Source organism: Physella acuta, unplaced genomic scaffold (genome assembly GCF_028476545.2).
Source record: "Physella acuta isolate Inbredline_101_S28 unplaced genomic scaffold, ASM2847654v3 ptg000036l, whole genome shotgun sequence".
Taxonomy (NCBI): domain Eukaryota; kingdom Metazoa; phylum Mollusca; class Gastropoda; family Physidae; genus Physella; species Physella acuta.
Window position 1 is genome coordinate 554,590 of NW_026731556.1, and position 15,956 is coordinate 570,545.

At 32.7% G+C, this 15,956-nt stretch overlaps 1 protein-coding gene across 1 annotated transcript; it reads left to right on the top strand.

Annotated features, from left to right (window-relative positions):
* Positions 1 to 7,274: 7,274 nt before the first annotated feature.
* On the top strand, positions 7,275 to 8,306 carry LOC131942626 (uncharacterized). Its single transcript, XM_059302513.1, has one exon. The coding sequence runs from the start codon at positions 7,275 to 7,277 to the stop codon at positions 8,304 to 8,306; it is 1,032 nt and encodes a 343-aa protein (XP_059158496.1).
* Positions 8,307 to 15,956: the final 7,650 nt, after the last annotated feature.

A 15,956-nucleotide genomic window follows, 5' to 3' on the forward strand; every position in this document is an offset into this window, starting at 1 on the left:
AATAAGGCGGTTTTTCAAATGATTAAATCATTAGGGTCATCTAATCTCGATAATCACTTTCCAGATTTCTATACTATTTTCAGGCATTATGGGGAATCATACTGGCTTTTGATTTATATAAAAAACAGAAAATTGAATTTTTTCGAGTTAAACGGTTTGCGCCCGAGGACATCGATATAACGAAACCAATTTAAAAAAAAAAAAACAACGTAACCTAATAGGTGTTCAGTATTATATATTTTAATTCTTTCTATATACATTACATTTTGTTTATGATGCTTAATAAACATAAAAGTCACGATCATTAAGGTTTTTCACAGAGGCCAGTGCAGTGCCTGTCAGCGACGGCTAGTTTCGTTATAAAGTCTTCTCGTTCGTGCCAACGACACATGGGTCAGATGGAGAAGAAATCACTAGTTTCAATAACTTCGACATGCAGGAATATAATATGGTCAGCTTTATGCCCAGCTATCTTTGTTCACTAACGTTGGTTAGGTACCCATCAGAGCTGGGTGGACAAAGGTACGTCCTGCACAAACTAGCTCGGGATCCGAACTCAAGACCTTCGGGTAGACAGTCCACTTTTACTACGAGCTTGTGATGACACATGACATGGTATCCTTGGTGTCGATTCCATGCTGATTGTCCCCAGCTCTTAAAAAATGGGAAGCTCTGTGAATATATTAAAATTGTGATTATCTGAAAATATGTAAATCTGAAAATGTGAAAATGAAAATAATGTGAATCTCTGAATATGTGATTTTAAGAAAATTTGAATTTCTTAACATTTGAATCTCTAATCCTAATATATAATAGACCTTGTGCGCACTTCTCTCTCTCTCTCTCTCTCTCTCTCTCTCTCTCTCTCTCTCTGTCCGTAAAATATTTTCGCAGGATATCACATCAGAATCTTCAGCGATATATGGAGAACTTGATACGGACTTTTGTTGAAAATAATATGGTAGATGTGTTAAATGTGTAAACACAATTTTATTTCAAGAAGAAAAATAAAAAATTAAAGTGTATTCGAATGTAGAAAAACCATTTTAATTATGCAACCGGAAAAGTGTTTATAGTTGGGACAAGAACGCATTTAACAATGAAAGAGCACGGAACTAATGACGTCATCTTCCGAGCTTAGAATAAAATAAAGAAATGAACTATTTCATTCATATATGATTTAGAGCTACGTACGCTATGAAATGTATACAATACGATTTTCCCGGCCTAAACTTATAAAATTTACTTTATTTATTTGGGTTCTAGATCTAGATATTCTAGATCTAGACTAGATCTACGCAAAAACTAGACGTAGACGCTAAGATCTAGATTTAGACTCTATCTACTCTAGATTTTTAGCTATTTAGTTATATTTTTGCATTGTCACTAATATTGTACAACATGTAGTAAAGCACATTGCGTTTTGACCAATAACTTTTTAATAACATATTAGATATTGTTAGCCTTTGTTTATTTAAATGTTCCGGATTTTTAGCTATTTGGTTACTTTTTGTTTTGCCACTAATATATCAACGTGTAGTGTTGAATTTTGATCAATAACTATTTTATAACTTATTATTTCCAAATATATATAACATTAAAAATATATAGGCCTATACTTCACATGAAACGGGTACCGATGGCTAGTAAAGGTATAAAAGTCGGAAATAAATTAAGTATTAATGCAAAATAATGATTTCATTGGTTTTATTTTCTTTGATGAATAATTCATTTTTTCTGCAAATAACATTTATCTTCACATTTTTAAAAATAATATCTTACTGAACAATTTTAAATTCACAAAAACAAATCAATTTAAAATTACGAAATTATATAAAAAATAGAAATTTGTCAAAAACGTAATTTCTGTAAAAACTTATCTGTAAAGGACCATCAGTTGTGTGTTTTTTAAGCAGTATGCCTATATACTCGGTAAATTGTAATTTTCCAATTAAATGTTTATATGCAAATTTGGACGTTTGAGAAAATAACACATAACCCTAAACCTAGTTCTAAACTTAACCCTAACCACAACCACAACCACAACAAAAACACAAAAGCAAACGCAAGCAGAAACACAAACGCAAACCAAAAAACAAACATAAAAACGAAAAAAACAGAAACGCAAACGTAATGCAGTAAATAATGCAAACTTAAACGCGAATATAAACACAAACTTAAAGGTAAACCTAAGCACTTACAGCAGAACACGGGGCATCAAATTGCACCCAACCGGGGTATAGCAGCTGTGCCTGATTTAATGTAATAAATGACTTAATACCCAATCTGATCGTCAGTCTGCTGCTCTATTAAAACAAGAGTTCTGTGACGCTAAAACAGCACAATGCTGGGGCCCCAGAGGACCCCCTCGATTAGATTTAGGGAACGACTACAATAGCTTTACGTATCCGCAGCCTATCGCACTCTTGAAAACGGGGCTAGAGAGAGGAGGGGGGGGGGGGAGGTGGGACCTGACGCATCTGATTATATTTAGTGAACGACTATAATAACCCATTTTATCCGCAAACGCAAAGATAAAAGTAAACATTGAGTAAATTCAGGAACTGCTTCTAAACTGTTGTTGATTTAAAAATAATTAATAAACAGTACATTCCGTGTATAAAATAAATAAAAGGTAGATTTAAAAAAAAAACCGTAATATGCACGTTTAACAGAACAATTTATTTCTTTGCATTCCCTTATAATATTTTTTCATGCAACATTTGTGATTGATATATATTTTTTTCTTCTTCAATAACAAGTAACACAAACAGGGGTGACGTTTTGGAGGCTTAATAGCATTTCAATTTATTTCACTTTGAAAATGGCTTTGAGAAGTGAACAATTTTGCGTACGAACATTGTTACGGAGCGAAATAGTTTTAATTAAATTAGTTAAGACTTATACATAATTTACACTATGTATTAGGGTGGAAATGGTAGATAAACTTATTTGTTAACAGAAGAAATATTTTTAAAAAGGCAGTGTTATATAGCTCTACCATATTCTACCCTTACCCTATGTGGCACAGAATATCAAATTAATAAACCACACAAACCCCTCTGTGGTATATAATATGTGTACTAAAAATGTTCAAAATATAAACACACGTCTACAGTATTTACAATATTTATAGAACCAACCAAGAGATCTATAACATGTACGGTGGAAATACGTAAGATAAGAAGCCTGAGACAGGTAGGTCGTCTAGAAAGAATTTTTAACATTGGAGAGGGGGGCGGGGGAATCGGCAGGGCAGGAAAATTCTGGCTCGGGCTAAGAATAATTCATGTCCTGAAATACAAAACAGCTGAGTAGTCTTAATGGCAAGCAGCCTAAATCAATCATATTGAAGTCAATATATATATATATATATATATATATATATATATATATATATATATATATAATGAGGATATTCTATCTATCCGAATAATATATAGCAAGTGACAGTACATAGCTACATGTTATATTTCATTAGCTGCATTAAAACTCTTCTCGAAATAGTGTAGATGAGATCTACAGTCATGACCTAAAAACAATAGCATAGCCTAGTTTCAGGCAAAAAGTGCTATACTTGTTCCAAAAACAATTTTTTCCAATTACAATATCATAACCAGCCGTAGAATTATTCTTTTTTCGAACAAAAACCTTTATTGATAATAAACTGACTTGTTAGACAATAAGGCAGGTTATGCTCAGGAAAATAATCCTTACACTTTAAAAAAACTGTTTTTTCGATGCTAGATATGACTGCAGTTCATGCCATGAAAACATAAGATATGTTTGTTCGTGAAGTAAGTCAATAACATTAGAAACAAACAACCCAACTGTATGTAAAAAGCAGTTTAGAAAGTTATTTTGCCCTACCCAGATCTTAAGAGTTGATAACAGACGCACAATGAGTAGGTCTATTTGTGCTACGATACATGCATTTACCAGATAATGGTAAATTATATCAGAACATTTTACAAACTGTCTTGTGACAAAATCTTGCAATAAACATTTCTCAACAACCATTACATGATATTGTGCATGGTTTCTAGACATTATGAAACGTTTACAATAAATAAATTATATTATACTTAAATTTAATCTTGCATTATATTTATTTAAATCGTTATTAATAAAAGAAACGTTATTAATAAAAAAAAAGTGTTACTGAACAATATAGGATTCTAAAATGTATATAATTGAATGTTGATTTTCTTTAAATGGATTTTATGTCTATCCCGTTGGGAAAAATAAGCTGAACGTATGAAAGTCGTAAAAATAAATGCTAGGAAATTATTGATATTTGAGAATTGCTATACACATTAATTCTTTATTACTGACAACCTAGTTAGATGTCTATTCCTATAAACAACTACAATGCTTTACGTTCGAAGTGGTATAATTCTTTGTCCACGGTATAAAAAAACAAACAAGGAAACCTACAGATAAATTAAACTTAGAACGACTATTATCAGTTTAGTCATTTGATTGTAGCTACAACGTTTTGAAGGTAATGTATACATCACCTACAAGCCTTGCACTAGTTTAGATCAAGCCTTTTCATTACCATTTTACTCTTGCATGAACTGTATAGTATTATCAGATAAAATGTTCAATTAATTCTGAGAATTATTTGAAGTGAAGTTTACTTAGTCTGAGTTTAGTTACATAAAGTCATGGCGAAAAGCATCGAACTGCTTTCAAAACTGTAACTATTTAAAACTACCAGCTAAAAGTAACTTGATTTTATAACATGAATTTTACTATAGTAATTTACTTGATGAAAATTAAATCAATATATTTAAAAGAAAAGACATATACAATAAAATGCAATCAAACAATTATGGGGATTGTGTTGCGGACAGCAAGGGTCAATATGAATGGAGAGAATGGTAGTAACATAAGTTATGGTGGTTATTACATTAATGAGGATATTTATAACATACATAACAATCTTGAGGTGGTTAAATCAGTGAATATGGTTACTGCAATTATAAAATTGGTGGTGATAGTATTAGTTAGGGTGGTTATAGTATGTGTGAGGGTGGTTATAGTATGTGTAAGGGTGGTTATAGTGTGTGAGGGTGGTTATAGTATGTGTGAGGGTGGTTATAGTATGTGAGGGTGGTTATAGTATGTGTGAGGGTGGTTATAGTATGTGTGATGGTGGTTATAATATGTGTGAGTGTTGTTATAGTATGTGTGAGGGTGGTAATAGTATGTGTGAGGGTGGTAATAGTATGTGTGAGGGTGGTTATAGTGTGTGAGGGTGGTTATAGTATGTGTGAGGGTGGTTATAGTATGTGAGGGTGGTTATAGTATGTGTGAGGGTGGTTATAGTATGTGTGAAGGTGGTTATAGTATGTGTGATGGTGGGTATAGTATGTGTGAGTGTGATTATAGTATGTGTTAGGGTGGTTATAGAATGTGTGAGGGTGGTTATAGTATGTGTGAGGGTGGTTATAGTATGTGTGAGGGTGGTTATAGTATTTGTGATGGTGATTATAGTATGTGTGAGGGTGGTTATAGTATGTGTGATGTTGGTTATAGTATGTGTGAGGGTTGTTATAGTATGTGTGATGGTGGTTATAGTATGTGTGAGGGTGGTTATAGTATGTGTGAGGGTGGTTATAGCATGTGTGATGGTGGTTATAGTATGTGTGAAGGTGGTTATAGTATGTGTGAAGGTGGTTAAAATATGTGTGAGTATGGTTATAGTATGTGTGAGTGTGGTTATAGTATGTGTGAGGGTGGTTATAGTATGTGTGAAGGTTGTTATAGTATGGGTGAGTGTGGTTATAGCATGTGTGATGGTGGTTATAGCATGTGTGAGGGTTGTTATAGTATGTGTGATGGTGGATATAGTATGTGTGAAGGTGGTTATAGTATGTGTGAAGGTGGTTAAAATATGTGTGAGTATGGTTATAGTATGTGTGAGTGTTGTTATAGTATGTGTGAGGGTGGTTATAGTATGTGTGAAGGTTGTTATAGTATGGGTGAGTGTGGTTATAGTATGTGTGAGTGTGGTTATTGTATGTGTGAGGGTGGTTATAGTATGTGTGATGGTGGTTATAGCATTGTTAAGTTGGTTATAGTATTGTTGAGGGTGGTTTTTGTATGTGTGTTGGTGGTTATAGTATTGCTGATTGTGGTAATAGTATTGTTGAGAGTGGTTATTGTATGTGTATTGGTGGTTATAGTATTGCTGAGGGTGGTTATTGTTTGTGTGAGGGTGGTTATAGTGTTGATGTTGGTGGTTATAACATTTTTCATGCTTCTTATAACAATAGGTGTAACCATGGGTTTTCCTTTCTTCATTTCCTTACTTAACACACATTTTACTCTTTCTTTCTACTTTCTCGTATATACGAAGTATAGAGAAAGTATTGTAATCGTGCACAGAAATCACTTGAAATTTTAACAATTTTGACCGTATTACATCTCAGTCCTTTATCACACCCGAAGTATAGAGGACTTATTTTAATCGGGCAAAAATTATCAATCCAGATTTATCAAAATTAAGAGGTTTTATGCGTAATCCAGTCTGAAAAACTGGGATTTGCAATTCTGTTCGTATGTCTGTGTGTCTGTCTGTCTTTGTGTGTGTGTGTCCGTGTGTAAACACGATAACTTGAGTACCGTTACAGCTAGGTTGATGAAATTTCATATAAAAGTATTTTATCAAAATCGTAGATCCGTATCAACTTTTGAGCGATTTCCGATTACCGGAAATGGTACTTCTTCTACTTTGAATCTTTCAAAAGCCTATAACTTGAGTACTATTTCAGATAGATAAATGAAAATTAACATGTAGGTATAAAATCTAATTCTCTACCTTCTGTTAAATGTTGAGTAATTTCCGTTGACCGGAAGTAGTAATTTACGCTATTTCCGATTCCTCAAAAAACTTATGTAAATTTTTAAAGTACTAATAATATTGCGCACTATTATGCACTTTTTTTTTGGCATTCACTTGGTGTGCAATTCTTTGGTCTACGAGATTTTATTCTATTTTTAAAACTTTAAGTATTTAAAATGGATTAAAAATCATGTCTATAGCCCGAGTTCCCATCCCCTGTTGTTTTATATAAGAATATTCGAGAAAGTTTAGGGGAGATCACTCCCGGTTTATTTATCACAAAACACATCTCTGCATGGCTCTTCTCTTTTGTATTTGTATGTATTAATTCCATATAAATAATTCATGGAATCAATGGATGAGTATTTTTATGCGAGTTTTAAACTTACAGATTGCAGATTTTTGTATTCTCTTTGAGTCGATGGAGACTACAGACGCGCTCCTGAATCATCCCAAACAAGCTCCTACAACATCACCACAGCAAACCGTTGTATCGGACACCACCAACATTATCGTTGATGTCTACATCATCACCGCCGGCTCTACCTTGTTCGCCATTTTCGGCATCATCACCAACGGCATCAACCTAGTCGTCTTCGCCAAGATCGGCTTCAGGGCATCCATGAATCTGACGCTGTTTGTCCTCTCTTCGAGTGACTGCCTCGCCGGATGCTGCACTATAGCTTACAACATTTGCCGAATCTCCAGGATTTTCCCCAGCGATTCTATCATAGATTACAAAGTCCCACAAAGAGGTTTCTCATTTGCACGCCTCATCTTTAGTGACTTGTCCTCTATCATAACGATATATATTTCTATCGAAAGATGTCTTTGTGTCACGTTTCCATTCACTTTTAAAACAATGTTCACAATGAAACAAACGTACATTATATTCGTCTTCATCTTTATATTCCTACTTGCTAATAACATTCCTTTGTTTTGGACCATGTGTACCCAGTTGAAATTCGACGAAGAGAAACATTTTTACAGGTATGTCGTTTGTGAAACAGCTATTTACTACGAGATTGTGATGGCACATGACATCGTATCCTTGGTGACGATTCCATTCGTCTGCCAAATCGCGACAATCTTGTGTGTCGTCATCATGTCTAGAGCTCTCAGAAAATCATCGACTGTTCGCATGGCCGTGAAAACACTGTCTTCTAATTCCACCACTCCCACAAATTCCGGTTTGTTAACGGTGAAAGAGAAACGGCTGGTAAAGATGATCTTAATTCTAGCCGTGCTGTATGTCCCAACAAGCGTGCCAGGCTTTACAATTGGCTGGGTCAGGATCTTGTACCCCCAGATTTTTCAATGGTTAAACTCTGGGGTTTTCAACTTGTATACCATCAACAACCTGTGTACCATTTCAGGGAACATCCATGGTGCTGTCACAATTTTTGTGTACATCACTTTTAACCCTGGGTATCGTCAGTTTTTCAATAAGTAGTTAACCGAGCGAAATCGCAAGTAAAAGAAATTCGTTAGCAAAAGCTCCCTTCAGAAAAAACACTTTTATTTCTACATGTAGGTCTACATACTAAAGAAAATTATCAATAATTATTTTTTATGAACATTTTTATGCAATATTTTAAATTTAACAATATAGTATAATTTACTTTTTACTATTGTCCAACAAAGCAGGATATAGTTGCATAAAATAATTACATACTAAACACGTTTTTTTTATTGGTATTTTGCATGAATATAATTATATTTTTATTATTTCCGAAATAGCATTTAAAAAATATTGAGTCCGACAACTTGAATATAAATATTTTATTAACTTTTAAAGCATAATTAGTTCACTTTTTGTTTTAAGAATATCAATTTCTTTAAATGTTATACATACATGTGCATGTCGGTTATTACTATCCCGTAAGTAAGCTTATCCAAAAAAATTCAAACTCACCTCTCTACCCTTGTCATGCTCGCGAATGACGTCTTTTATGAATGACCCCTCCAACCCCCCCCCCCCCCCACCCCAAACTTGAATTTTGATTCACTTTTAAAAATGTGTTGCATTTATGTAATCTTATTTATTTAAATTTCAGCATTTGTTGACTAAATATTCCCCTTTTTCACATTTTATGCACTACTATATGATTATTCCCTTTATACACATTTTAAGCACTACTATATAATTATTCCCTTTATACAAATTTTATGCACTACTGTATAATTATTCCCCTTTATACACATTTTATGCACAAACCCAATTTAAAACAAAAACGTAAACTAATTAGGTGCTCTGCGGTTGTATCTTTCAATGCTTTCCATTTTACATTGCCATTTATTTGCTTTTTCATAACCTTTTTTTGCTGCATGTTGTGATTTGTTTAATATTTTGAAAATCCTTTCAGAAATTAAGTATGATTTACATTCGTTTTTAAATTGGCGATTTTAAAATGAGAGATTGACCTTTTACCTTTACAAATTGACGAAGTAGAGTTCACATGTTTCTATGAGCAGATTAGTTTAAATAATTTAGTTTTAGAAAAAGAAATCAATATCAATACACGGAAAAAAACTTATATTTTAATAATAAAGTCATTTTCAGAAGGAGAAAAAACAATTGGCTTTGTTGATGTTTCTTTCAATGCGTGAAAAGCTATTTAATTGTGTTATGCAAATGTTTATAGTATGTACGTGTAACAATCTGCCTTAAATAGCACACAAGCCACGGCCCTTTCCGGAACGTTTTTCTTGGTGGCCAGTGCAGAGCCTAGCCGGAACGACTATTTATACATAAAGTCATTTCATAGCCATCCATGAAATTATGAAACTGTATATGGGCTACACCTGTTTAACATGAACTGTTCCATTCTGCTTTATTAAGCTTTTAAAAAAAAGTCTTTCTCAACTCCATGGATATTTGAAAATGTTGTGATTCTTTCAGCATGTTTGTAGAGTGTTACAGAAGAAGTTGATTTTGTTTTAAGCATTGTCTGAGACAAGGTTTCCACTTTAACAGCGAATTTTCATACTTGGCCAAAACAACAACTGTCGCTAGCATTCCATTACATTCTTAGATTAATTTCGAAGTTGGAGAGTTTATTGCAAAATAGGCTGATGCACTTATTAAAAGAAATGCATAAAAACGTTTTAATAACACATTTTTATGTAAAAATGCATTTAAAAAAAAGAGAATAAATTATTTTCTTTAAATATATACTGCTAGTTAAATTAACAATAAAGAAAGCGTAGGTCTCTTCGTAAATAAAATTTAATAGTGTATTATTATATAAAAGCTTGTTATTAAAACGTTTTTAATCCTTTTTACTTTCTCGTACAGGAAGTATTGTAATCGTGCACAAAAAATTACATGAAATTGACATTTTTCAGTGTTTTACTTCTCAGTACTTCATCATATACTGAGTAAAGGGGACTTATTTTAAATCCAGATTTATCAAATTTCTGCGTTATACGCGTTATCGAGTCGGAAAAACTGGGCTTCGCAATTCTTTCTGCATATGTGTATGTGACTAATTATGAGTAATTTTCGTTTACCAACATTAGTGCTTTACGCTGTTTCCGATTACTCAAAAACGCATTTGATTTTGTTAATTTCTATTCCATTTTTAAAAGTTTAATTAATTAAAAATTAATAAAAAATCTTGTCTATATCCCGAGTAGCCATCACCGCAGTGTTATATAAGTATGTTCGAGAAAGTTTATGGGAGATCACTGCCGCTTTATTTTTTATTTCCTAGAATAAAATGCATTGTAAACTGTGAAATAAACTATTCAAAAAGTTGGGAATGAATGATCTAAAATTAGAAATTTCACTTTCGAATCATAAAGGCCTGGAAGGGCCAGGGGTTTGATTACTTGGGAGAAAAAATCGTCCAGTTCTACAAGTTTAATTAGAGGAGAACAAAGAACATGCGTATAAAAGCACACTATCATTCTGATAGAAACATTACAGTTAAGCTACATTGAATTACCTTCTGAAAGAAACATTACAATTAAAATACCATCTGATAGAAACATTACAGGAAAATTACATTGAATTACAATTGTATTACGTGGGAATAGAATTTTAAAACAATGTTTAGGCTATCATACGAACCTCAAGTAAACTTTGAAGAGCAGGTTTTGTTAAGATTTTAAGGCTAACAAGAAAAATCAGGACACTAATTTTGAATTTTAAAAAAAGTAAACATATTTGGATAAAAATGATAACATAAACTGTAAAAAAAATAAAAATGTTTGTTTTTTTAAAAAACACAATAGAGTTACATTACTTAAAACAATTACGCACAAAATGAACAAAAAGTAACGAAATAAAAAATAAAAATGCGGTAAAAAGTACTTCACATAAGAATTTATAATTATTATTAAAAATATTAATTTAGCATAGTGACAAGAACAGGTTTTATGAAGCTTTTTTTTTAGAATAACAAAAAAAATCAGGATATTTATTTTGCATTTTAAAAAAATGTTTATATATTTGTATAAAAATGATGCATTAAACTGTAAATCAAAATTTTAAAAAATTAATTTTGTTTTTAATACAACAGAGCAGTGGCGTAGGCAGGGGGGGGGGGGGGTAGGGGGACCCCCCTAGACCCCTCGGTATATATATAAAGTATGAGGGGGGTGGGGTGCAAATCGAAAGCTTGAGGGGGGGGGGGGGTGCAAATCAAAAGTCTGTGGGGGAGGGTGTAAATCGAAAGTTTGAGGGGGGGTGCAAATCAAAAATTTGTCCGCCGGGTAAAAATTGGAACCCCCCCCCCCTTCAGAGGATCCTGGCTACGCCACTGCAACAGAGATACATTACTTAAAACAATTGCGCACAAAATAAACAAAAAATAATGTACGATTAAAAGCGCGGTAAATAGTACTTTATTTAGGAAATTTTGTTTAATTCTTGAAAAAAAAAAGACAGAGAACGCAAGGTTAGATAAAAGCTTCTAAAAACTGACGGTACCCGGGGTTAAAAGTAATGTACACAAAAATTGTGACAGAACCGTGGATGTTGCTCAAAATGTTACACAGGTTGTTGATGGTGTACATATTGAAAACACCAGAGTTTAACCACTGAAAAATCTGGGGGTAAATGATCCTGACCCAGCCAAGCGTAAAGCCTGGCACGCTTGTTGGGACATACAGCACGGCTAGAAGTAAGATCATCTTTACCAACCGTTTCTCTTTTACCGATAACGAATCGATGTTCGCTAAGGTGGATTTAGATGACAAGGTTTTCCCGGCGAGGCGAAAAGACGATGATCTTCTGAGAGCTCTAGACATTATGACGACACATAAACCTGCTGCAATTTGGCAGACGAATGGAATCGTCACCATGGATACGATATCATGTGCTTTTACAAGCTCAAAGTAAAGCGCTGTTTCACAAACGACATACCTGTTAAATTGTTTTTCTTCGTCAAATTTTAACTGGGTACACATGTTCCAAAATAAGGGAATGTTATTAGCAAGTAGGAATATAACAATGATGGCGAATATAATGTATGTTTGTTTCATCGTGAACATTTTTTTAAAAGTGAATGGAAAAGTGACACAAAGACATCGTTCTATAGAGAGATATATCGTTATGATAGATGACAGGTCAGTGAAGATGAGTCGAGCGAATGAGAAACCTCTTTGAGGGACCTTGTAATCTATGATAGAATCGCTGGGGAAAATCCTGGAGATTCGGCAAATATTGTAAGCTATAGTACAGCATCCCATGAGGCAATCACTTGAAGAGAGGACGAACAGCGTCAGATTCATGGATGTCTTGAAGCCGATCTTGGCAAAGACGACTAGGTTGATGACGTTGGTGATGATACCGAAAATGGCGAACAATGTAGAGCCGACGGTGATGACGTAGATATCTAGGATGACGTTGGTGGTGTCCGACACGACGGCCTGCCGCTGTGGTACTGATGGAGGAGATACGTCGGTCTGGTTTTGATTGGCGTTTGTTATCTCCATCTATTACAAATAGGAATCACTGATGTGTGAATCTATGAAAAAAAATGTAAACACTATATATAATAAAGTTATGATTTAGTTGTTTTTATTTTTATGAAATATATGCTTTTTTCTTTAAATGTTAACAAAGAATACATATCCACACTTCACATTCGGTAATATTATTCTCTCTTGGGTTTAAGTATGAAAATAAATTAATGAAATAATTTACGAAACACAAGTGTTCTTCGTAAGGAGTGATTGTATTAGGTGCTAGAAGTTGTGCATTTCTTATATAATGTAAAAGAAAACAATTATTAGATAATTAATAATATTAATGTTGTATTGATTTACAACTGATAAACATTTTCATAAGTGTATATTTGTGTTATTTATTTTGAGAGCTTTTATGTGTATAAAAAAATAATATACTTCATGTTAATGTATAAATTGAATTCGAAACACACAAAAACTTTGTCTACGAAAAAATATAACACGTTATAAATCCGACAATTTGAGTAAACATTTTCAATTCACATCTGTTTACACGTATACACATTTAATTTTTGCATCTCTCTTACTACAAAAAAAAATAAATGAGACTAACTACAATGTTTTGTTCAACTAGTTTTACTCATAGTATATTCATCCAAAACGTTTTGCCTTTTTATTTTTTAATATTTATTGTTAAAATTGATGAATGCTTACAACCAACGATTGTTGAAGACATTGATGCTAAAAGTATCACAAAATAAACAGTTTGAGAAATCTAAGTTCACAAACTCAATATGGATACAGAGCATAATGTTATTTTATGACGTTTTTTTTTTAAAGTGGGATTTTCATACTTAAATGTGATTAGTTGTATTCAGGATAAGTTATACAGGTAATAAGTTATTCATAGAAATAATTAGAAACTTGTAAAAATAAAGAAGAAGTGATTTTCATAAAAGTGAGAATTAAGAACTTTTAGTTCTAGGTTCAACTGAACATCATTTATAAGAAAATATTTAATAATTTTAATAGTTCTGTTGTATATCAAACAAATGATGGCGATATTATTAAGACCAGTATTTTATTAAAATAACGTTTTAATAAAACGTTACTTTAGTACAATCTCTTTTTTACTCCTGTGATGTGTTTAAATGTATGTAGTCTTCTTAGGTAGGTATGCAAAATATACTGAGACTTCAACGATTTGCTTATAATTTTCTTCGGTCAATGTTTTCACTAAACAATGTTTGAAATAGATCCGTTTCATTTCAATACAAATCTATAATATATATTTTAAAAAAAATAGAACAAAATGATTCACGATAATCGAATTAGAACCCCTTCCCCACTTCAATATACTACCTTGTATATACTTAGTATCACGATTATATCGACATACACTTTTTTGTTTGCTGAAAACCCCACATAGCGAATTGCTAGCCCATTATGCTACTTTTTAACTAGTAAAATCTATGAGGTGATTTACTTTACTTATGGGAAAATTTTACTGTTCTTCTTTTTCTATACCCTGAAGGCTAAAACAAACAAAAAATGTTACAAATAATACGACGAAACTAATTCGTAATTTGAATAAACGTCAGAGGGAATAAACTTTGAAATAGAACAATTTTCTTGTAACTGCTATGTATTATTATTCTCGAAAGTCAAAGTGATCTGATTATTTATTTTAACTCGTATCACAAGCAACGAAATCATTACGAGATTAGTTTCAATAACATCTGTTTAGTCAACGATGGCAAATATTTGTAATATGGATCCCTTTGTAACGGCACAAGTGGGGTAGATTTAATAGTTACAAGAAACATTATAATGTTGGATTTAAATGGCAGAATTATTTTTTCTTTTAGAAAATCAAATTTTTGTGTGTTGAATTGATAGAAAATTATTTTGTAGAAAGAATAATTACAATGTCAATAGTATCAGTGACGTTTGTTTCGCAAAGTTATGCGGATAATAAGTTATACATAGAAATATTTTGAATCTTGTAAAAATAAAGCTGGAGTGATCTCCACTACACTTTCTCAAATTTCATAGATAACACAAATGGGAATGGTACACTAAGTCTAGTGCGGGACATTTCAAAAGAGTATTCCGGCTTAATAGTGTTTCTCTTTGTTTATCTCTTAAGATGCTACTACAACTAATTTTATAATGATTTAAAAAAGAGAAAAAAAGGAATGACTTTGTTGCTTGAATTTTTTTTCTTAAGTATGTAAGCTAGACATTCGAAAATAAGAATACACGCAGACACAATACCATTTCATAGTTTATTCACCATGGCAATTATTCGAAATTACAATAACTTTCGTCACAATTGTTTTTTTTTTATAGTTTGTTGCCTCGAGGGGGTATGAAAATATAGAACACTAAAATGTAGATGCGTGTGTAATAACTTAGAGCTAAGGCTAGTATGTAAGTGTAATTGATTTTTTGTTGAGGATGCGCTAAGTGGGGTATTTCAGCATATGTGTACGGTGTATGAATACTTTAATTCAAAGAAGCGAAGAGGTAGATGGGTCGTTCCTGGGGGTGGTGGGGTTGGGAGGGGTTGGGTGTAAATCGAGTGAGGTGAATCACTACGCACTAAATTTTTGTTGTTGAAAATTGCTGCTTTGTATTAAAACGAAATGCCGGTAATTAAATAGATCGAAAAATATTACGATAATAATAATAAATTATAACTGAGAATTTTTGACAACAGAAGGTTTATTACTTAGTATTTATTATTTCGAAATTTTAAATTAATTTGCTTTCTGAATCTAGAATTGTAAAGTAGTCAATAAGATAAAATATACATGTTATTATCAGAATAAAAAATATACTTTAGAAAAAACAACAATAAAAGGATCATTTTACATTAGTAATTACTTTCAATTGGAGATTTGTATTTCTAGAGATTCTCATTTTTAAGAGCTCAACATTTTCAGATAATCAGATGTTCAGAGAATCACATTTTCAGAGAACCTCATTTTCAGAGAATATTTTTAAAATATTCACATTATCATTAAATCTTCCCAGTTTCAGAGACTCACATTTTTAAGAGATGGGGGCAACCAGCGCTTATCAAGACCAGCCCGACGTACCTCCTACAGGAGATCCACAGCGGCAGTCCGTCGTGTCGGACACCACCAAGGTCATCGTAGATATATACGTCATCACCGTCGGC